Consider the following 24,609-nt stretch of genomic DNA (forward strand, 5'->3'; position numbering starts at 1 on the left):
TTAGTTTATCTTTAATTTTTTAGAAAAGGGTAGGAGGCCATTAGGATCAAGAAATTGGGGTATTATACCCTCAGTGACGGTTATGTAAGGAACAAGTTGGTTGATAAAGGATACTCGTAAAATGACAGTATTGATTAGGTCACTTGAATTTTACCTATATTGAATCCTATTTCGATTGTATTATATGTTTAAAAATTATCTCTAATTTTAAATAACTTTAAAAAACAACTAATCTTATCTTAATAATTTCTGCTTTTATCAAATTATTACATAGAACTATAGTAAAATCTTTTGCAAATCACAATTATTGAAAATTTACATATTCCATAAATTACTACCTTTCACCACCATATCATTGATTAGTATTCAAATCATTCATCATCTTTTCCCTTCTTGTTATTATCTTCTAAAATACAAACTTTTATTATCTAAAAAAATATTTATACAATAAAGAATATCCACCAAGTTTTTAATATGGGGTACATTATTTGATGTATACTATTATATTACGATGAAAGTATGTAAAGAAATTTTTAAAAATTAGTAAATAATTGAACATTAAGAATACATTAAGTTTTTAAAGTTAATATGAATGAACATGTAGGATTGTTGTTAATTTTTGTATTTAAATTATTCATATTTGTATAAATTCACAATAAATATAAAAAAACAGACTGTGCTAAGACACAAACAAAATTCTAGTTATGTAATAAGTAAGAAGAATAATCAATTGCAAAGTACGATGTGTTTCATCTCGGTCTAACCACCTCCCTGAATTTTGGTGATTAACCCTAATTTTAAACATGTACTACTTTCCTATTTATTATTAAGAATCCCAATTGCATACTCCTTGGTTTTTTTATACAAAAGTTTGATTGGAAATAATTTGTACAGCACTGACCTAGCTAATGCATGTTGGAATTGCTTGGTTTTATAACCCCAATAATTGCACGCTTGCATCTTCCATGACTTCACCTATCGAAAGTCGAAGGTTTTGCATCACATTTTGCTTAAACAATTTATCTAAAACATATCAAATTGGCCTTCGAATTGAGGACGTTAGACTAAACCATAGAGATAAGGTGAAGGATTTTTTTTTTTGCGATTTTCCTTACCGGAATAGGGTGAATTTGCTCATATGTCCTTCAGCTTTTATGAACATTTTGCTTTGTTCTCAACTTATATCAAAGGACGGTATTACCAAAATAGAAACCAAGTTTCAGATACTAAATACAACAATTATCATAATTAGCATCACAGTTTCTTAATTAATATAGCCACTATTTAATAAGAAGTGCTTTTTTTATTTTTTATTTTTTTCCCAATGGAGATTTTAAACCTCACAAGAAGAAGAAAGAGGAGGAAATGATTGACAATCAATCAAAGATCTTGCAATTGACTCGTTTGTTTGAAAAAAAAATTAACTAGTAAGTAGTAGCATATAACATGGCTGAATTGTCTGGGTCGGGAAAAGACAAGGCTGAACATATCCACCATTATCCAAGTGCAGCCCATTTTAACTTGGGCTTAGTTTTTTGGACCCCCATATCAAACAAAGCCAATCTATGTAGATGGCTTGGACCTAGTCACGGATATTAAAAGGCCCATCTCTTATGAAATATAGGATAAATTACTTATTACCCTCAATGCAGATTTACATAATACTAGATAAACCTCTTAAAGTTTTAAAATAGTCATATAACCCTCGTGGTTTTATGTAAATTGTAAAGTAGAAAATAAACGGAATGTACAACCAATTACAGCATTTATACCAAACACATTTTAAAAGAACATGTGATAAAGTCTTAATATCCATATAACACCCTTATAATTTGTATAAATATTCACTTTAATCTCTTGTGATTTTTATATTTATCCACATAATTTTCCTATACTATTATACAAGGTTTTAGGGGAGGGGGGAGGAAGGAGAGGAGGAAGATGGAGGAGAGAAAGAGAGAGGGGGAGAAAGGAAAGAAAGGGGAAAAAAAAAGAGAAGAGTCATCGGGCCTTGATGCTAGCGCCGGTGGAGTGGCGGTCGGTGGCGGCTATTGGTGGAGGTAGTGGTAGAATGAGTTGTGGGGAGGTAGAAGAAGAAAGAAGGGAAAAAATTTTTGTATGTGTTTGGGCATTTGTGGTATGCATTTTTAAAAAATTTGTAGAGTTTTTTGAGATAATTGTAATTAAAATTTTTAAAAAAACTCGTAATCAAAAAACTTATGTTCCAAACAGACCCTTGAATATAATTATATGACTAGAAGCAAGTCACAAAAGAAACTAAACATAAGAAGGGAAGAAAAAAAAAGGAAGTTCCACAGCAAAGAATACATGGTCCCAAGTATTTAGATGCCAGAACTTGACACTTGCTGCGCACACACATTTTTTGCGACAAGTAGCAGATCATTTTTCTTAAGCATTGTAAGACCCGGTAAAACTTCAGTATCAATGTCTTCTTTCTTGATCCCAGAAGGCAATTCCCAGTCAAAAGAATACAGAAGATTGGCAAGTCCAACTTCCACCATTGCTAGTCCCAGAGAATATCCAGGGCAGCCCCTTCGCCCAGCCCCAAATGGTATCAGTTGAAAGTCTTTCCCTTTCATATCTACACTACTATTCAAGAATCTCTCAGGCAAAAACTCATTTGGATTTTCCCAATTATCGGGATCTCTTCCAATCGCCCAGACATTCGTGTAAACTATAGAATTGGACCGGATTTCGTGACCATTTATTATGCAATTTGCTAGTGTCTGTCTTGGAACTAAAAGTGGAGCTGGAGGATACAATCTGAAGGTCTCCTTGACAATTGCCTTGAGATAAGGGAGCTTTTGAATATCATCTTCGTTTACTTTATCTTTATTTCCAAGTGCACCTCTAATCTCTGCTTGTGCCTTCTTCAATATTGCTTCAGGGCTCTTCATCAGTGCTGCCATTGCCCAGATTATTGTAGCTGCAACAGTATCCGACCCTGCACTAAAAACATCCTACAATGATATATTGAATCAGATTAGCAAAATGGGATTGATCCAAATTCTTAAAAGGAAAAACAAAAATGAAAAATCGTTCAAAACGTTCCCACGTTTCATTAAATGAATTTCTTCATCTCTCACCTTTAAAATATTAATTTTACGTTCCTTACAAATTCAAATTAATAATATTTGATCCTTACCTAAATTTTTGACCACTTTTTAATCCAAAATCACTATGTGACCACATGCAATTATTTTTTATATACAAGAAGGCTAGATTCCACTTTTTAATGGCAAAAATGAATATAGATTAAATCAAATCCTACTTTTTTAGATGCAAAAGTGAATATGGATCAAGTCATTTATTTAACTATAAATGAGATCTAACATTTTTGCTCCAAAAAAAAAATAACAATATGTGGGTCACATAATGGATTCAAGATAAAAATGATCGAAAACCTAAGTTGAGACTAAATTTTATCAAATTAATTTTGTAAGGAACGTAAATTTATAATTTCAAAAGTGAAGGACGAAAAAATTTATTTGTTGAAATGTGAAAGACGTTTTGAACGATATTACCAAACAAAAAATGAGTAGGTCCTTTGAACAGGTAATTAATCACCATGAGCATCGCTTTGATGTGATCTTGCGTTAGATCAAAGGAAGTTGATTGTTCTTGCCGTAATTGAAGCATGATGTCAATGATATCACCATTCATGGACTCTGGCCTATTTGGATTTAAGTGTTCGTCGATGAGTTCTTGAAGAAATGAATCTAACTTACTGCAAGTCCGCTCAAGTCGAGAACGCATCCCATTGAGGCTATCAAGCCAACCAATTGAAGGAATATAGTCTGAGAAAAAGAACCCCGCGAATGCAGCCTGCATTTCTTGGAGGAGATCATGGAATCGTCTTCTTTGTTGATCTTCCTCATCATACCTCTTTCCGAAAGCAATTCTACAGATAAACGTACTTGAAAGTGATATTAAAGTCTTACTCAAATTCGTCACTTGAGATGAAGATGCTTCCTTGGATATCGTTCTGATCATCCGGGAGACTTCATCTTCACGAATACCACGAAATGACTGCACCCTTCTGTTGCTGAAGAGATGAAGAACAGAAATCTTTCTCAGCTCTCTCCACTGCTCGCTGTATGGAGAAAAGGCGATATCCAAGCCGTTGTAAGAAAGCATTCGGGAACCTAGGAGGAGTGGGCGACTAGAAAATGTCGAGTCATGGTTTTTCACAACTTCTTCAGCCATTCTTGCGGATGAAACCACAAGCAGTGGAAAGGATCCAAGCTTAAGAGACATGAGAGGACCATATATTTTGGAAAGTTGCCAAAGGTATACATGAGGGGCTGAGGTATCAAACTGAAGCAAGTTTCCAATGACTGGAATCCCCGGAGGACCTGGTGGTGGAGGATTTTTTGGTCTTGATGATCTCCTCCTGTTCGTTTGGAGAACGCTTAGGACGATAATTAGAAGTGCTGAGATTAAAGCAATCAGTATCTCCATCTTCTGGCTGGAAGTAAGATATGATGGTCTTTGTCTGATGGAAATTTGATCAGAAAGAAGTGAACTCGAATATTTAGACTTCGTTGAGCTTGAATATGAGCTTGAGTTTGAGTTGCGTGGTGGATTTGAACAAAACTTGGGTTCTTTTCTGGATAATAATTGATGAGAATACCAAGATGTGAGCAGTGGGATATGACCTTATCATAAATATATTTTCTATTTTTTTATTTCACGTCACATCAATAAAAGTGTTATAGTATTTTTATAATTATTTCAAATAATTTATTATCTAAACACAATTATTGTACCTTAAATGATCGAAATGATGAAAACTAAGAATGTTACAAACTCCTAATTTATTCTATGGCAGCAATAGCACCGTCCATTTTCAGAATTTCACATCGAGAAGATCTCTATCTTAAGAACTTAGCTTTGGTAGAATCAAAACCTATAGCGAGTAGGCAACATTGTATCCTTAAAATCATGAAAAATAAAAATTTACAAACTGACTATGACTTTAAAAGTTACAGGACACTTTTTGCCACTAATTTAATCAAATTTTTTATTATTCTATTTTCTTATCTCTATATTTAAGATACTTCCTACCGCTGAGTTTTAACACTTTGCAAATTTTTAAAATCCTAAGCGATGCGAAGTAATGATTGAGAAACTTTTGCATGTGTTTGTAACTTTCATATGATAGTGCTAATCCTAAATTGATATCATTATACAAAGAGAAATTTCATTTTGAGTTTTCTAGTTTTCATTTTTTTAAAGTTGTTTCATATTCAAGTAGTAATTAACTTTGAGTATAAATAGTTCTAAAGCAATTGCTCAGTAGGAGGGATGTATAAAAATTTAAAAAAAATGGTTATTTATAAGACAGTGTGATGGAAGACTAAGTCCGTTTGGAGTAGTTATTTTTTGGGGTATTTTTGAAAAATTTTACTGTAGCAGAGTTTTTATAGTATATTTTGGGATATTTTTAGAAAATATTTTAAGATATTTAAGAGTAGAAGAGTTTTTAGAATATATTTTGGAATATTTTTTAAACATTACAAAAAATTTAGACTACTTTTTAGAGTACTTTTTAAAAATTTTAATAATATTTAAAAAATTAATTTTTAAAAACTCTCGAATTCAAACAGAGTCATACATAACCCCCTTATTAATAAATAATTTTCAACTTTACATGAGATTATTCACAATATTTGAAGAGGGTGGTTGGGAGAGGACAATTGAGTGATTGGCGAGACGGAAACAATTGGAAGCAGGAATTGTATGACTTGAGTGTTTTTGGGTTTTCTTTTTCTTTTTTTTGTCTGAAGCAAGAGATAATCCATCAATTCTTTTGACAAGCTAGTCCCAGAAGTTGTACAAGATTCCGTGGAATTCGCCTTCTTGTGCAACTTGCCGCTATTGTTATCCCAAGAAAATATCGGCCTGCAGATTACTGTCGATACATCAGCTGAGACAAATAGTGGTGGCTATTGGCATGTTACGTGCACTTCAGCTTTATCACAATTGTCGTTTTAATGAGCCAAGTATGGCTGTTCTTGTTTGAACACTAAGGCCTGTCAATTATTTGATTAGGAGTTAGGACCTGAGAGAATTATTCCAAGTTTTCGGTCAAGTAGGACACAGATTTGCTTAGACACTCGAGCCAATGGAGTACTCGTGATGTATTCTACCACTTTATACTGCACTTTCAATTTTGGCCAATTGCGTGGGGATTTAGACCCTATAACTATGTTTTCAGAACCGGACCGGGTATCGACTCGTTCAAGTTCAGGGGTCAGGGGTCAATGGGTTCAACCGGGTTCGATCGGGATTGAACCGGATGATGTCATAAATAAAAATTATTTAAAAATTAAAATATTATATGTAAAATACCTAATAACATGTTAATATTAACAAAGATATATTCATATATATTTGATGTTTCAAATATATTTAACAAGAAAATACAAAGAAATTAGAACAGTCAAATACCAATTTATATTATTTAATGAGTATTAACAAGTTTAGAATTAAAATTATGGATTTAATTAAAAAATAATACCAAATTTTAAGATAATATTTATAAAGTATGAAATATTTGAGATATATTAATAATTTTTAATAATCTAAGGATCAAAATATAATATTAAAAATATTTTGACCTTCAAAAAAAAAAGAATCTACATACATGCATGGAGAGGGGGCAACAAGAAGATATGGATGTTGTATGAACACGTGCGAGCGAGTTGTGGCCAGGATGTAGCAGCACTGCAGCAGTAATCAACTGTATATGCATGTCCCATTGCAAAAATGGTTGCGTTTTGGGATTTTGGGCTGGGCACATGGAGCCAAGGAGATGCGAGTCTGTGAGAACCCTGAAAATATATACAAATATCATTTCGTATTTCACTTGCATTTTTAATTCATTAGTAATTTTAGCATTACTTTCACTTGTTTGCAGATAAGTACTTAAAAACACTTTTCATGTGGGAACTAATATAATTTTTCTAAGTTATGAAATTTCTTGGTTTTGCTTAAATATATTAATACATTTGGAATTAGAATAATTTTATCGCCTTAACATAAAACGTTAGAACCTTAGTCTCCATGACGCTAAATCAACGTTACTTGAGCCGATTAATCTTACTACCTTAAAATAAATTATTTAAAGTCCAATAATAGATTTTAATTAGTGAATAACGTTAAAACTATAAAGCCGACAAATTTTAGATAAGAATAATACAAGTATACTAATTACGCGTGGGACGTAAATATTTCGATAAGTGAAGCCTTGCAAGATTAGTACATCATTAGGAATTTAATTTACGTTCGGAATAATTTTTGGAGTTAAATTGGAATTGGGGTCTTAAGTGGTCATTGGTAGGACAATGTGAATTGCCCAAATTACCCCTATAATGTCACAAAACTACCATGCAAACCCCAAAACATCTCCGGTCATCATGATAACCAACCGCACCCTTCGGCCAATACACTTCTTTCACCACCTTCACACTCCACCCTCTTGCACACTCAACCCCTTAACCGCGCCTATTTCTTCACCTCAACCTCGCACAACTAGTTCCATTTTCCTCACACCGTGAGCATTGATCAAGAGTGAGAGAGGGAGAGCTTCACCTCGTGAGTATCGACTGAGAGAGAGTGTGAGAGGCCGAGCTACACCATACAACCGAGAGCAAGGAAAGAAACCGCGAGCTGCAATTCTTTTCCTGCTTTGTCCGTGAGCTAAGGAGAAGGAAGGAGAGCAGCACTGCGTGAGCTTCATTCCCTGTCGCACCTTCAACCAGCTTCAATCCACCTCCAACTACACCATCCACCTCAACACCCCGCAGCTGCAACATCACCAGGACCAACCATCCAGCCTCAAGCGAGCCGAGAGGAGAGAAAATTTTAGTTTCTCTATCGTGTGAGTGAGCTTCGGTCTGAGGTAATTTTCTGGGCTGAGATGTGTTGATCAGAGGTAGATTAAATTGTTTATGGCCATGCAGGTGAAGGTTAGGCGTTCGGATGATGAATTGAATAAGAGAAAAATCTGATGTGAGCTGAATGTGGGTTGGCCGAGAATGATTAAGAAACGATGTGCTTAATTTGCTTAATTTTGACAATCTGTGGTTATAATCCTAACTATCCAAGTGAAGATAAAATGTTTAAGGACATGCATGTTGAGTTACACGATTGGACGATGAATTAGGAACTTGGAAAATTCTGGTTTTGTGAATTGGAATTCATGTGAACCGAAAATCTAAAATGCAGTTGTAATCTATTTAAATTTGATAATCTGAGCCTGTATTGTGGATTACACGACTAATCACTAGTTGATTTACCTGGCTATGGCTTTGTATGTTAATTTTGTGCATCCGGATGATGAATTAAGGAGCATAAGAAATTCTGTTTTGATGAAATGGAACTACCGTGAGCCTAAATTGGAAAGGTAGTTCTTAATCTTCTACATTATGAGGATCTGAGTTGATACCTATGTTTATCTAGCTAACAACATGATGATTGAGGCTTGCATGAGGCTAGGTATCTCGGCTAACCAAGGAAATAAAATGAAAACAGAAAATTTATGCATGCAACTTCATCCATGACTAGCTGGACAAATTTCTGGATTTTTGGGATGGAGGTAGTTGTTATTCGAAGTTGATTTTGAACCAGAAATGTAATTAGCTAGCTAAATACAAGATAATTAAGCCCTGCATGTGGTTAATTGGTGGGTTTAGATCAGAAAAATAAAATGAAACCGAATCTGCTACATGCATGTTTCATCCGAGACTTGTTGGAAAATTCTGGAATTTCGGATGACTTTCGTCGTTAATCGAACTTAACTTCTGAACTAGAAATGTTAATCACGTGGTTAAGCAGTTGCATGTTGAATTTGAGTCCCCAAAATACTAATTTAGCCAAGGAAAAAGCTAGATTAAGAACATACAATTTCTGGAAAATTCTTATGAACTACCGTGAGTTCAAAACCGGAAATTTTGAGGATTATAACAGTTGTTTAAACTTAATTTCGAGCTGGAAATGTTAACGGACTAGCCAAGTAATTGCATGATGAAGTTGAGAGTGTAATGGCATGTCTTAGCCAAGGAAATATTGAATTCATGAACAACGTAGTGCTGGAAATTTGAATGACTAAATGATTGAACCAAATGTTGGAATATAAATGCTGGAAATTTGTTTCGTGGTATCCGAAGGTTGAGTTGGAGTTTTAGCTCGGTTGTGAAATTATTCTTTGAAGCATAATGATTGGAAATGCCTGGAATATGCTGTTTTAAAGTTTTATAAGACATGCAGATGCGAAACACTCGAATTATGGGTGAATTGCCAATTGATGACTGTCATACTTAGCTGATGACAGATTAGCATATATATGATTTCTTGGCTGAACCATTTGCTGGAATTTCTTGAAGGCCTTACCTTCATTTTTGTTTTAATTAAGATGTGATATGAGCTTGCCAAAACCAAGTGCTAATGATTGACGAATCCTTGGTTATTCGTTTTATTCTTGATCAGAATTGAATCTGTTGAAACCTAGGGCTAATGATTGACGAAGCCCTAGTGAGATTTCTATTTGAAATGTGAGTTGGTTATATTGACAAATCTGAAATATTATGTGCTTGTAAATCGAAATCGTAAGGAATCCGTTTTGGTCTTGTGCACTTGAGGAAGTTTTAAGCAAGCTAGTTAAATATATCTTCACTCTAGTATGGTTCGATAAAACTTAGCACTGTATGTTAAAGTTAGAAATTTTGTATAGGGATTTTCTAAACCTTGCCAACTCGATATCTCTCCTTTAAGCGTAAACTAGCCTTATTACTTTTAGAAAATGATTTCACTAGTTTTAAAACCCTAAGTCTTGATCTATTTTCTTTTCTTCCTTAAAATTGTCCCTGGCTAATTGTCTAGAGGAAAATTTCCAAAATACAAGATTTTAGTGGCTTTAACTAAAAATAGCTGAAAACTTCCTCGACAAGAAAACTTATTCTAAATAAAATAGTACTAGCCGCACTCGTATAGAGAAAAATATTTTTAAGTAAAGCCATATAAAACATTTCCTACTTTTACTAAATTTCAATCCTAAGTGGATGGTCGAATTGTTTCAAGAAAATAATACTAGTTACCCTTTTCTAAGGAAAAATATCTCAAGGAAAACTATAAGAAACATTTCTACTACTTTTGTCAAGCTTCAACCTAAGTAGATTCTTGAATTTACTATGGGAAAGTAAACTAGTAATATATTAGATAAACCTCGATGTGTATAAGCTTGAAAACTGAATAGAAACTTATAGTTTCAAAATTTGGTATTCTAGGATATTGCGAGGACGCTGAATTCGATTCCCAACTTGATATCTGAACTTCACTCTTGGTGAGTGTCCCTGCCTGTTCTATGCTTACTTGGTTAAAGTGCTTTCTTGACTCGATATGTGATAATTTGCAAAACCAATTTTTGATCCATCGAAGTGAGCAGTGTGTACTTTATCGCACTAGCCGTTCGAGTGGTGACTTGCGTGAATCATTTTTCTCATGAATCCTTGAATCTAAATGTAGTTACGTCGTTAGGTGAATCCCTCGACGCGTGAATCTAACTACGATAACGTCGTTGGGTGAATCCCTCGACCAATTATCTACGGGTATACGCAAGTATACTGCGTCCAATTATCTACGGATATATCTCGAGTATACTGCGTCCTTAGTCGACGTTCGGGCCCGGGACCGGGGTATGAATGGTGACGGGTTAGGATTAAAATGAGTGGATATACATGGACTATAAGTAGTGAGAGTTGACGGAGGGTCAACTACGATGAATGGTGATCAAGCGAGGAAAATGGCTCCTGAGAGCCCCTGTATCCTACCTTATGCTGTTATACGCTTTCCTAACTGTTCAATTTGGTTAAGTTATTACTCGCTGTTTGATTTACGTGACTGCATGTTTTGGGGCACCACTGAGCTTTAGCTCACCCCACGTTTATTTATTTTCCTTGACAGGTTCTGGAAACTGAAAGTCTTGAACTTACTTATGTTTCTTTTCTTTTGGATGTAATGGATATTACGGCTATTGTGTGGGTTGTATTATGCTTCAACTTGAATTATGTACTTTTGTTTTAGATTGCCACTTGAAGCTGGAAAAGTGTAAGACCTAATTTCGATATCTGGTTTGTATGAATTTTATTTGTATATCCGAATTGTACGACCCTATTCCCTGGTTGAAACGCATGGGATGTTTAGGAGCCGTTGACTAGCTGTTTTAAATTACTGCTATCTCTGAAGTTAATGTGGTTTAGTGATTGACTTTTTTTGAGGGAAGCGATATTGTAATAGTTTAGGTTATTCTTCGGAAGGATTCGGGTTGGAATGCTTGCGTGAGTCCTGGCGAGAGTTGGGCAGACGGCCCGCCAACCCTTTGGTTCGCCTTAGGGGGAAGTGGGGTCGCCACAGGTGGTATCAGAGCTCTTATCGAGCTCAAACCAGGAAAAGGTTCTCGGACTGTGGGGATTAGCTTGTTAAGTGTGGAACAAAAGTCTATAGTTGGGGATATTAGATATGTATGTTGGGTAGGAATCTCAAATGTAGGTAAGTTACTCTTGGGGCTGGCCAGCCTGAGATGTGAATTATCCCATTGCCGGATTCTTGTACCCGAATACCAGATATTTCATTCAATGGTGTATTTGCAAATTGTGAAGAATTTAGTATACCGCATTATGATGGGACTAGAAAGCATGATTAAATTTGGCAAAGTAGAATCGAAAGGACCAAGTCTAGCTTTCGAAAGTTTAAGGTGAAGAACCAATAGTGAGCCCTTGAAGATTAGTGCCAATTCTGCTTTTGAGATGAAAAAAAAAAAAAAAATTTTGCTAGTCATTTGATGGTAAAGGGAATATATGCCATCTCTTACCTTAAATATTCGTTTAGACATAGAATTGAGTGAAATAGCAGTTTAAATAAAAACTATGCAGTTGTGAATGGTTTTAAACCCGGAGGAGAGATAAGTTTGATAAATTTGCCACATGATTAGTATGCTATCATTTGCAAATAATTAAAGGTGAGCTCTAGATGACATTGTGGTCTTTGAATTGTATTGAAGGATTATTCGGGGCTAATATCCAATGGGATAAAGATACCTAGCTGTTAGGTTATTAGAAAACTTGATGAATGAAATGTTTGAGTTCATTTAGAATACTTAAGAGCCACTGATGTACTTAAGTAATGATCATACTATTTGATTCGATATTAGATGTAATAGATCTACAATTCACTAGGGAAATTCGATTAGTGTTACTAAGGGAATCCCGTGGGATTGTCCGGGACTAAACTAATGAAGGTTAAGTTGAATCTAAACTAAGGGTTGAGCTACTAGCTATGTGGTTATGATAATTTGTGTATTGTTGTATTGTTTCCTTTCATGCTTATAAAGATTGAAGTTTGAGTTATGTATGAAGATATTGAATGTATTCGTGAATTTTCTAGCTTTTGAAGTTGTATGAATTTGGTATGCAATGTGACATATATTGTGAGTATATAATTTGATGATTACGTGTTTAATTTTTGTAACGCTGTAATATTTATTAGTCCCGGGAATTAAATAATTACTAACCTGAGTGAATTTCGGTAACCAAAGTGGTGTATAGAACTTTGAGATTAAAAAAAATAAAAAATAAATAAAAATAAAAAATAAAAATAAATAATATATGGAGTAGGTAGTGACTATTAGGGCAATCATGTCTTGGTAAAATCGTTGCAGTTTATGAGTTAAAGAAATAGTTATCGTACCATGTATACAAGTTGTTGATGTAACCAGTATTAATAACCAGAAATAGGAAAGGGTAAGAACATGAATAAAATTTAAAAGTTAGTAAACTCGATCTATTTATCAGCTCATACCTTTAGAAGAAAGGTTAGACCAACGTTGAAGCAATGACTTGATAGACCCAGTGAATGGGAAAAAAAATAATAATGAAATAAACTGAACTTTTGTGAATAAAGGGAGGAATTTCAAGGATTAACCAACTCTATTACGGATAGAAATCAATAGGATGGGATGTTGGAGTCGGAACTTTGCCATGTTTGGATATTGAATGCAATTAAAAAGAGATTTGTTTGATTTCTGATTAGAGTGTACTTGAGCTTGATATATGTTGTAATTGACTTTGTTCTGTGATGTAATTAAATTGATCATGAATTTGCTTGGTATTAATGATATATATGGAGTGAAATTAACCGCAATCGTATATATGCATAATTGGTTATTACTTATTTTAAATCAACTCGTTGTGAGAAATATAGAGCCTAGGGAGCGATAATGTCAGAGTGATAATGCTATCTTGGGTGAAAATTTTTAATTGAGTATGACGCGCAGATAAATTGTAAATTCAAGCAGTTGAACTTTTATATACTTTGGGAAGCAGTCGATTCGACACTTAAATTATTGAAAAACACTAAGGGTGCGTTTGGTTCAACAGAATTGGAATTGAATTGGAATTGAAATTCTATAGAATTAGAATTCTATGAATTGGAATTCCAAAATATTGAAATTCTTTTGTTTGGGAAATACATAGAATTGATATAGAATTCATTTGGAATTCCAAATTCTTTGTTTGGATGGGAGAAGAATTTATTAAGAATTAGAATTGTTTCCAACTAACATTTCCTTACATAAAAAAATTCTTCTTTTTTACTATATAATAATTTTTTAACATTTAGCTAATTGTTACTAAAGCTTTAAGGAAAAAGCCAATTAGTGCCTTTAATAATTTATTTTTTTTCTTGCATTTAACTAATTGTTACTAATGCTTTAGAGAAAAAAAAAACAAATTAGTTCCTTTTCTACAAAAAAAAAAAAAAATTGATCAGAAAGCCAGCAAATCAGCAATAAACAGCCAATCTAGCACTAATCAATATTCAGAGTGCCAATTTCTTATCGCACAGGTACAAATATACCAATATGATTGTGCTGGTAGTAAGATTTCCATAATAACCAAAAAGGACTGGGCAAGTACATGATCCAAACAACAGGCATCATTTGGTTTAGGTAGCTTTATACCTTGTGAAACTGAAAACCATGAACTGAGCCAATTCCAGTCTGGAGAGTGAACGTCAATGAGCAATACAAAGAGACCTCCTAATTCCTTTCCCACCTAATATGCTTCCAAACCCAAACACAAACCCACCCCCCCAAACAACAACAAAAAAAAAAACCCACACCACTTCCCACCCAATGCACGACATCCATCTGACCTTGTTTGGCCATGCTGAGATGCATAAAGAACAGTAGAATTTTAAAACTTCCACCCCCTGCATGCTAGTCAAAAGGCCCCTCTAATACCATCCAGGCTCTCTACTAAAGATACTCTGCCAAAAAAAGAAACAAACTTCTGATAAACAGCAGCAACATTGCTATGAATAGACAAAATATCCAATGTTCCATTCTTATAATCTCAAAAATCAGATAGAAAATAGCTGAAATACTCCCTAGAATCTTTCTATAATCTTGTTTTGATCCATTACATAAAAAACAAAGAACTCATCAGAATTTAAAAAGTCATGGATACACGATGGAGTAGTAACAACTTCTACTTTCTCTACTTGGGCGTCCAGCAATCAGCTCAACTTCTTCTACAAAAACAACTTCAACTGAAGCTTACCAAAAAAAAAAAAAAAATCAATTACCAATGTGCATCAATAGCCAATCCTTTTTTAAGTCATCTCCGAGACCAGAAAAAGTGTCATACTTTGTCCTGTCATTCATAAGTAAGTCAATACCCTTCAACAATTGAAATCTATCCAATTCAATTTTAGATAACTCATCTTCCACCATTTTTGTTGTAACTTTTGAGCATTCTGAATTTAAGTACTTATCCAGTGAATCTGCCATTCGTCCCAACACTTTGTAAAGTACTTGAGAGCTCGTTAGTTTTCTCTTTGTGCCACGATCATTTGTTGAAGATGAAGCTTTTGATTTTGACCGTTGTCGAGCTAGCAGTGCATTCATAACTTCATCTTCTAAAGATCGTGAATCAGTCTCAAATGATTCCTCTACATTAGCAGACTCTTCAACTTCAGTTTCAACATTAGCCTCAAAAACAGTTTGGGCACCCTCTCCATTTGCACGATCTTGTGAAAACAGTGTACAGATATCCTCCCAATTTTCGACCACAATTTTTTTTCTATAAGGAAGAATTTTTGGATTCTCACTTACTCGAGCATTCCATACATCCTCATCACGAACATCAATTCTACCTCTAGAGTAGTCCCATATTATCGCAGACCCAGAGTTACATGACTGGAGCAGTGGGTATAGGATGTCATAGTGTTTCTCCCATGTCTTGAAACGAGATAAAATATTAGCCTTTGTCACAGATATATTGAGCTTATCGAATAAAGCATTCATTACTACGGTGTAGGCTGCTGTCTTCCATGCACATTTACCATCCAATTTGTTTCCTTGGTTCATTTGGTCAATAAAACAGGTGCCCATTACACGATCCATTTCAGGAGTCCAAGTGAAATACCCTTTGCCTTTCCCTTTTGACTGAGATGTTGCTTCAGATGCCATATCTAAGGCAAATATGCACCAGAAAAACATCACAATGTCATGTTCTTAAGAATAGATTCAACAGCCACTGCATTATAGAACTAAAAGTGAGAGGCAAATATGCACCAGAAAAATCCATACATATGTTAAATGAAGAACTTATGATGACTTATTTGGACGGAACCTTTTTGCAAAAGCAATTTGGAGATGTTGCTAAGATCATCACTTATGTGCACAAAATAGTTTGGAGATGTCCTAAACTTATTCTGGTGACTTAAAGCTTCTACTGGTAAGGATTTTCCAGCACACTGCAACAAAAGAAAGAAACAGAAAAGTCCCGACAAAGTTTTCTTTCTAGAAACAAGACTAACTGGCTACGAGAAACATCAGAATCCTTCTAAAGCCTTCTATGAGTCTTCAAACCAAGAATTTAGTGTACTTCAAACCAAGAAGAATTAAACAAGAACAAGTTTCCGTAAATCATATGAGACATTAATCTTATCTAGATGATGGAGAAATAATATACATTGCAGAATATTGATAATTTACTAGAACACTGCTTGCACAAAATACAGGATATGAAGCACAAAAAAAGGGTGTAATCTGCATTCTCTGTGTTTATGATCTCAGTGTCTTGAAGGAGGATACTTTAGCTTCGGATTCAGCATTTCATCCATCATCAGTCTTAAACATGTGGATATGATTCACGAAGTCAGGTTCTTAGCCAAGGCCACTTCCTGATGTTTAGAGGTCGAATCATTATAATGCAGTGAAATTTTAAACTTGTAGCAGTAATTTTTTGCAGACAAAACGTTTTTGAATGAGATAATTTTTCTGCCTGTAATGTGAATGTAGATCCTATAAATTATCTCTTGAATATTCAATCTACAAAGAACCATGAACAATGTATTACAAAGCCACAAACAAAAGGGGGAAAAAAACTGGATACTAGTAGTGTTTTTTTTTATGTCAAATTCAAGAAATGTTATGTAAATACAGCATCAGGAGCAAGCTTAAAAGTTCAAATACAGAGGCAAATAACTACTTTAATCATTCAGAGCCCCCTGTATGCAGAATGTCTGTAAATAATGCAATCCAGGATCAGAATCATCAGAATCCCAAAACACTCACTTTTTGCAATTGAAAGCAAGAGAAGCCTTCGCAAGCTTCTGTTTCTACCGTGAGAGTAAGCGGTAAGCCACTCACTCAATCCTCATCAACTCATCCTTCAAAAAGCCTCTACTATTCCATTTGCTATTATTATTATTTAATTAATTTCACGAATATTAGGGGAGCAAATGCGATTCATAAGTAGCAGCAGTAAATTTATTTTTTCTTTAAATAAAAAAACAAATATCGATCATAATCCAAATCCCACAACACAATTCAAATCGTCGGATGTCCAGAACCATCATGTGACTCTGTCTGCTCACCAGCCGCCGAAAACTGACTCTTAAAACATATCCAATCCTCTTACTTCACTCACCCTGTTGCCCCTGAAAATCCCCTAAGATGTCCAATTCCCTATTAATTAACCAAACTCTCTTGAAGAAAGACATCAAATCACTCTCTTGTACAAAGATTTTGCCAGTCAAAGAAATTCAGAATTCAATATTCAATGCTGCAAAGTTAAAAATCGAAGGCAAAGGAGAGCTTTTAGTTGTTACCTTCCGGACTGAAGAACCCAGTTCGGAGCAGTCTTGCGATTGCTGAAGTGATGGGTAGATGCGTGGCAGAGCGATGCCGGAGACGGTGGTGGAAGAGACAAAATGTTAGGGTGGCGGTGAAGGGGATGACGCACAGAAGAAGCACTTGCAGTTGAGGAAAAGTGACTAATTAGATCGCGAGAGAGGCTGCTCACATAGTTGACCCGATTTTAATTTTTTACCCATTAGGATCCGCGTACTAACCCGAATAGGAGGTGAAATTATGGAATTGGAATTGTAATTCTTAGGTCTTACCAAAGAATTGAATTTGTGGAATTGATGGCTCGTAGAATTCAAATTGAATTCTAATTCTCTGGCATTGCGGGTGTCCAAACTGAAGAATTGGAATTGGGACCCCAATTCCAATTCTAAACCCCAATTCTATGGGGAACCAAACGAACCCTAAGACCAAATTCCTTTAGTTAAGGTTTCGTGGAAAACATGAATGATTAGACGAAGTGATGTGGAAATGGAAGATAAAATACGGAAAAGATACCCGGAAATCTCTACGATTAAAAGTGTGAAATTTTGACTATCAAGATCAGAACCAATTTCTTTTCTTTTCGTCCTCCATTCGAATAACCATTTTATTTATATATGTATATAGACCACAATTTTTCCAAATGTGTATTTAATATCCTGTTATTAGTCACGAAAGGTACATAAAATTTTGAAAGTTGAGCCTTTAATGATGTTATAATTGTTGCAAGAGCTAATGGTAAACAGACTTCGACAAAGGTGCCATCAATGGGAATCTAGAAGGAACCCACTCACGCAGTTACCCCTATTGACCATATGACTGATACCTTAGAACGGTTGGTGGAGTACCAAAGCTTTAACTCAATCAACTAACCTAGGAACCAAAAGAGTTGCGAAAATGGAGTGACTCTTGAAATTCGTCTACCTAGGTTTCATTGGGGAATCTGATCTCAAAATAGTAAGATTGAATCGAAGGAATATAATAAGGCCCTAGTGAGAATAAGAAGTACGACTATTGTTTCAAACAACTTTGAAGGTAAGTATTGAATAGTGCACTAAGACATGAAAATTTTCTTTGGGATAAGGTTTCCTTATTCTGTCGTGATAGTGATTAACGATGGTAATCTCGGTAACACTTAAGAACTCGCTGGATTAGGCAGAAAGTAGCAAGGTTTATATTTTGGAGTAACCATCAGTAAAAGGATGAAAGAGTATTACGGCTCAAGCTTTCAATATGAATAGTTGCTTATTTTGATCCTATGGTTTGTCTGGCAGGCTAGCTATTTGACTTAAGCCAACTAGTAAGATGACAACTTTGGAAGACATGCGTAAGGAAATGGACATTCTCCGAAATGAGGTAGAATTCCAAAGGAAATTGGCTGATTACTGGGAAGAACGATGGAAACAAGAATATGCAGAGAAAGTTGAGCTGCTACGCCAAAATGTAGAACTGGAGAAGGAAAATAAAGAAAACTCTCGAAATAGCCAGGCCGCCACTTTTCAAGCAAATTGTGGGTATTGTAGGATAACTGGCCATACTGAGGACGGATTTTGGAGGAAACAGGGAAAGTGCTTGAGGTGCGGTAGTACCAAGCACAAGATTTCGGGATTCCCTAGAGCATTTACAAAGAGGAAGTACTCAGCAGATAATTAAGTCCGTTACAGATCGACCAAGTGCCAGATGGAAGTAATTCGTGCTAATGGCCATGAACGGGGTCCTAGTAGTGAATGTTTCACAAATCAAGAGGGTTTGACCTCACTCGAGGAATAGAGGTTATAGTTACCCTAAACTAGACTAGCACTTTTGGAGGTTGTGATCTTTCGCTATGAATTATATGTACGCTACGAATATCCTTTATTTTAATTACTTTGCTATTAGAACTATTATAACAAATCAATGGTTAAATTAAGTGCCTAATTGAATTTATATACATATATATATATATATTTACCCCGACCTATCTCTTGAGAAAGTAAGAATTTTGAGGACAAAATTCATTTTAAGGAGGGGAGGATGTGAGAACCCTGAAAATATATACAAATATCATTTCGTATTTCACTTGCATTTTTAATTCATTAGTAATTTTAGCATTACTTTCACTTGTTTGCAGATAAGTACTTAAAAACACTTTTCATGTGGGAACTAATATAATTTTTCTAAGTTATGAAATTTCTTGGTTTTGCTTAAATATATTAATACATTTGGAATTAGAATAATTTTATCGCCTTAACATAAAACGTTAGAACCTTAGTCTCCATGACGCTAAATCAACGTTACTTGAGCCGATTAATCTTACTACCTTAAAATAAATTATTTAAAGTCCAATAATAGATTTTAATTAGTGAATAACGTTAAAACTATAAAGCCGACAAATTTTAGATAAGAATAATACAAGTATACTAATTACGCGTGGGACGTAAATATTTCGATAAGTGAAGCCTTGCAAGATTAGTACATCATTAGGAATTTAATTTACGTTCGGAATAATTTTTGGAGTTAAATTGGAATTGGGGTCTTAAGTGGTCATTGGTAGGACAATGTGAATTGCCCAAATTACCCCTATAATGTCACAAAACTACCATGCAAACCCCAAAACATCTCCGGTCATCATGATAACCAACCGCACCCTTCGGCCAATACACTTCTTTCACCACCTTCACACTCCACCCTCTTGCACACTCAACCCCTTAACCGCGCCTATTTCTTCACCTCAACCTCGCACAACTAGTTCCATTTTCCTCACACCGTGAGCATTGATCAAGAGTGAGAGAGGGAGAGCTTCACCTCGTGAGTATCGACTGAGAGAGAGTGTGAGAGGCCGAGCTACACCATACAACCGAGAGCAAGGAAAGAAACCGCGAGCTGCAATTCTTTTCCTGCTTTGTCCGTGAGCTAAGGAGAAGGAAGGAGAGCAGCACTGCGTGAGCTTCATTCCCTGTCGCACCTTCAACCAGCTTCAATCCACCTCCAACTACACCATCCACCTCAACACCCCGCAGCTGCAACATCACCAGGACCAACCATCCAGCCTCAAGCGAGCCGAGAGGAGAGAAAATTTTAGTTTCTCTATCGTGTGAGTGAGCTTCGGTCTGAGGTAATTTTCTGGGCTGAGATGTGTTGATCAGAGGTAGATTAAATTGTTTATGGCCATGCAGGTGAAGGTTAGGCGTTCGGATGATGAATTGAATAAGAGAAAAATCTGATGTGAGCTGAATGTGGGTTGGCCGAGAATGATTAAGAAACGATGTGCTTAATTTGCTTAATTTTGACAATCTGTGGTTATAATCCTAACTATCCAAGTGAAGATAAAATGTTTAAGGACATGCATGTTGAGTTACACGATTGGACGATGAATTAGGAACTTGGAAAATTCTGGTTTTGTGAATTGGAATTCATGTGAACCGAAAATCTAAAATGCAGTTGTAATCTATTTAAATTTGATAATCTGAGCCTGTATTGTGGATTACACGACTAATCACTAGTTGATTTACCTGGCTATGGCTTTGTATGTTAATTTTGTGCATCCGGATGATGAATTAAGGAGCATAAGAAATTCTGTTTTGATGAAATGGAACTACCGTGAGCCTAAATTGGAAAGGTAGTTCTTAATCTTCTACATTATGAGGATCTGAGTTGATACCTATGTTTATCTAGCTAACAACATGATGATTGAGGCTTGCATGAGGCTAGGTAGCTCGGCTAACCAAGGAAATAAAATGAAAACAGAAAATTTATGCATGCAACTTCATCCATGACTAGCTGGACAAATTTCTGGATTTTTGGGATGGAGGTAGTTGTTATTCGAAGTTGATTTTGAACCAGAAATGTAATTAGCTAGCTAAATACAAGATAATTAAGCCCTGCATGTGGTTAATTGGTGGGTTTAGATCAGAAAAATAAAATGAAACCGAATCTGCTACATGCATGTTTCATCCGAGACTTGTTGGAAAATTCTGGAATTTCGGATGACTTTCGTCGTTAATCGAACTTAACTTCTGAACTAGAAATGTTAATCACGTGGTTAAGCAGTTGCATGTTGAATTTGAGTCCCCAAAATACTAATTTAGCCAAGGAAAAAGCTAGATTAAGAACATACAATTTCTGGAAAATTCTTATGAACTACCGTGAGTTCAAAACCGGAAATTTTGAGGATTATAACAGTTGTTTAAACTTAATTTCGAGCTGGAAATGTTAACGGACTAGCCAAGTAATTGCATGATGAAGTTGAGAGTGTAATGGCATGTCTTAGCCAAGGAAATATTGAATTCATGAACAACGTAGTGCTGGAAATTTGAATGACTAAATGATTGAACCAAATGTTGGAATATAAATGCTGGAAATTTGTTTCGTGGTATCCGAAGGTTGAGTTGGAGTTTTAGCTCGGTTGTGAAATTATTCTTTGAAGCATAATGATTGGAAATGCCTGGAATATGCTGTTTTAAAGTTTTATAAGACATGCAGATGCGAAACACTCGAATTATGGGTGAATTGCCAATTGATGACTGTCATACTTAGCTGATGACAGATTAGCATATATATGATTTCTTGGCTGAACCATTTGCTGGAATTTCTTGAAGGCCTTACCTTCATTTTTGTTTTAATTAAGATGTGATATGAGCTTGCCAAAACCAAGTGCTAATGATTGACGAAGCCTTGGTTATTCGTTTTATTCTTGATCAGAATTGAATCTGTTGAAACCTAGGGCTAATGATTGACGAAACCCTAGTGAGATTTCTATTTGAAATGTGAGTTGGTTATATTGACAAATCTGAAATATTATGTGCTTGTAAATCGAAATCGTAAGGAATCCGTTTTGGTCTTGTGCACTTGAGGAAGTTTTAAGCAAGCTAGTTAAATATATCTTCACTCTAGTATGGTTCGATAAAACTTAGCACTGTATGTTAAAGTTAGAAATTTTGTATAGGGATTTTCTAAACCTTGCCAACTCGATATCTCTCCTTTAAGCGTAAACTAGCCTTATTACTTTTAGAAAATGATTTCACTAGTTTTAAAACCCTAAGTCTTGATCTATTTTCTTTTCTTCCTTAAAATTGTCTCTGGCTAATTGTCTAGAGGAAAATTTCCAAAATACAAGATTTTAGTGGCTTTAACTAAAAATAGCTGAAAACTTCCTCGGCAAGAAAACTTATTCTAAATAAAATAGTACTAGCCGCACTCGTATAGAGAAAAATATTTTTAAGGAAAGCCATATAAAACATTTCCTACTTTTACTAAATTTCAATCCTAAGTGGATGGTCGAATTGTTTCAAGAAAATAATACTAGTTACCCTTTTCTAAGGAAAAATATCTCAAGGAAAACTATAAGAAACATTTCTACTACTTTTGTCAAGCTTCAACCTAAGTAGATTCTTGAATTTACTATGGGAAAGTAAACTAGTAATATATTAGATAAACCTCGATGTGTATAAGCTTGAAAACTGAATAGAAACTTATAGTTTCAAAATTTGGTATTCTAGGATATTGCGAGGACGCGGAATTCGATTCCCAACTTGATATCTGAACTTCACTCTTGGTGAGTGTCCCTGCCTGTTCTATGCTTACTTGGTTAAAGTGCTTTCTTGACTCGATATGTGATAATTTGCAAAACCAGTTTTTGATCCATCGAAGTGAGCAGTGTGTACTTTATCGCACTAGCCGTTCGAGTGGTGACTTGCGTGAATCATTTTTCTCATGAATCCTTGAATCTAAATGTAGTTACGTCGTTGGGTGAATCCCTCGACGCGTGAATCTAACTACGATAACGTCGTTGGGTGAATCCCTCGACCAATTATCTGCGGGTATACGCAAGTATACTGCGTCCAATTATCTACGGGTATATCTCGAGTATACTGCGTCCTTAGTCAACGTTCGGGCCCGGGACCGGGGTATGAATGGTGACGGGTTAGGATTAAAATGAGTGGATCTACATGGACTATAAGTAGTGAGAGTTGACGGAGGGTCAACTACGATGAATGGTGATCAAGCGAGGAAAATGGCTCCTGAGAGCCCCTGTATCCTACCTTGTGCTGTTATACGCTTTCCTAACTGTTCAATTTGTTTAAGTTATTACTCGCTGTTTGATTTACGTGACTGCATGTTTTGGGGCACCACTGAGCTTTAGCTCACCCCACGTTTATTTGTTTTCCTTGACAGGTTCTGGAAACTGAAAGCCTTGAACTTACTTATGTTTCTTTTCTTTTGGATGTAATGGATATTACGGCTTTTGTGTGGGTTGTATTATGCTTCAACTTGAATTATGTACTTTTGTTTTAGATTGCCACTTGAAGCTGGAAAAGTGTAAGACCTAATTTCGATATCTGGTTTGTATGAATTTTATTTGTATATCCGAATTGTACGACCCTATTACCTGGTTGTAACGCATGGGATGTTTAGGAGCCGTTGACTAGCTGTTTTAAATTACTGCTATCTCTGAAGTTAATGTGGTTTAGTGATTGACTTTTTTTGAGGGAAGCGATATTGTAATAGTTTAGGTTATTCTTCGGAAGGATTCGGGTTGGAATGCTTGCGTGAGTCCTGGCGAGAGTTGGGCAGACGGCCCGCCAACCCTTTGGTTCGCCTTAGGGGAAAGTGGGGTCGCCACAGGGTCCCTCTCTTTCCTTCCCTTGCGTGAGATCTGAGATGCATGGTGGAACCCGGTTCTTATTTTTTCCGGTCAAACCGGGTCAAACCCGGGTTTTGACCTGGTTTGACCGAACTTTTAATTTCCCGGTTTTTAAAGTTAGCTCGGACCGGACAATTGGCCGGTTCCCGGTTTGACCGGTCAGACCGGCCGGTCCGGTCCGAGTTTGAAAACAGAGCCCTATAAGAGTCACAAATCTTGATATATATATATATATATATATTATAAAATAATAAAAGCAAATAAATGAAAGATTGACTGAAAGATGCAGATGAAACTTTGAAAATAATTATCTTTAGTTAATAATAGTTCTTTTTTTGAGTACATAATATTGCATTCAACATCTTAAATGCTAATTTTATTATTTGAAAATAAAAATTAGATGGTATCTATGTTAGTTTTTAACTCTATATATTTTTAAAATATTTTTACTTTAATTTTTTATTGTATGTTCAGAAAAATATTCATGGACACCCATTGAATTCTCAAACCCATGAGTGTCGGATTTGAATTTACATTTTTAGACCCATAAGAATCTGGATTTAATTAAATTTAATAAATTTGGATCTAAATCAAAAGAATCCAAACTAGACCCTAACCATTGATATGCTTAGGTGCACACCATGCACCATTATTCAACGGGTCAAATATCATTTCACCCCTCGCCCCACCACCACCCCCCTTTTATTATCTTTTTTGACTTTAGACCCTAATAAATTCAAATGTTTGGACCGATTGCACCCAACAATTGGGT

At 35.4% G+C, this 24,609-nt stretch overlaps 1 protein-coding gene across 1 annotated transcript; it reads right to left on the bottom strand.

Moving 5' to 3' along the window:
• Positions 1-2,217: 2,217 nt before the first annotated feature.
• LOC113718229 (6,7,8-trihydroxycoumarin synthase-like) lies at positions 2,218-4,638 on the bottom strand. The gene is made up of 2 exons (XM_027243168.2): positions 3,589-4,638; positions 2,218-2,981 (listed from the first exon to the last, which is right to left on the bottom strand). The coding sequence occupies exons 1-2, from the start codon at positions 4,480-4,482 to the stop codon at positions 2,343-2,345; spliced, it is 1,533 nt and encodes a 510-aa protein (XP_027098969.1). The 5' UTR covers positions 4,483-4,638; the 3' UTR covers positions 2,218-2,342.
• Positions 4,639-24,609: the final 19,971 nt, after the last annotated feature.

The sequence above is a fragment of the Coffea arabica genome, chromosome 6e (assembly GCF_036785885.1).
Source record: "Coffea arabica cultivar ET-39 chromosome 6e, Coffea Arabica ET-39 HiFi, whole genome shotgun sequence".
Classification (NCBI taxonomy): domain Eukaryota; kingdom Viridiplantae; phylum Streptophyta; class Magnoliopsida; order Gentianales; family Rubiaceae; genus Coffea; species Coffea arabica.

Bases quoted from the DNA above. Each gene is read 5' to 3' on its own strand.
- LOC113718229 (XM_027243168.2), bottom strand. From the start codon at position 4,482: ATGGAGATACTGATTGCTTTAATCTCAGCACTTCTAATTATCGTCCTA. The intron at 2,982-3,588 runs GTGATTAATTAC...ATATCATTGTAG, and splicing joins ACATCAAAGCGATGCTCATG to GATGTTTTTAGTGCAGGGTC.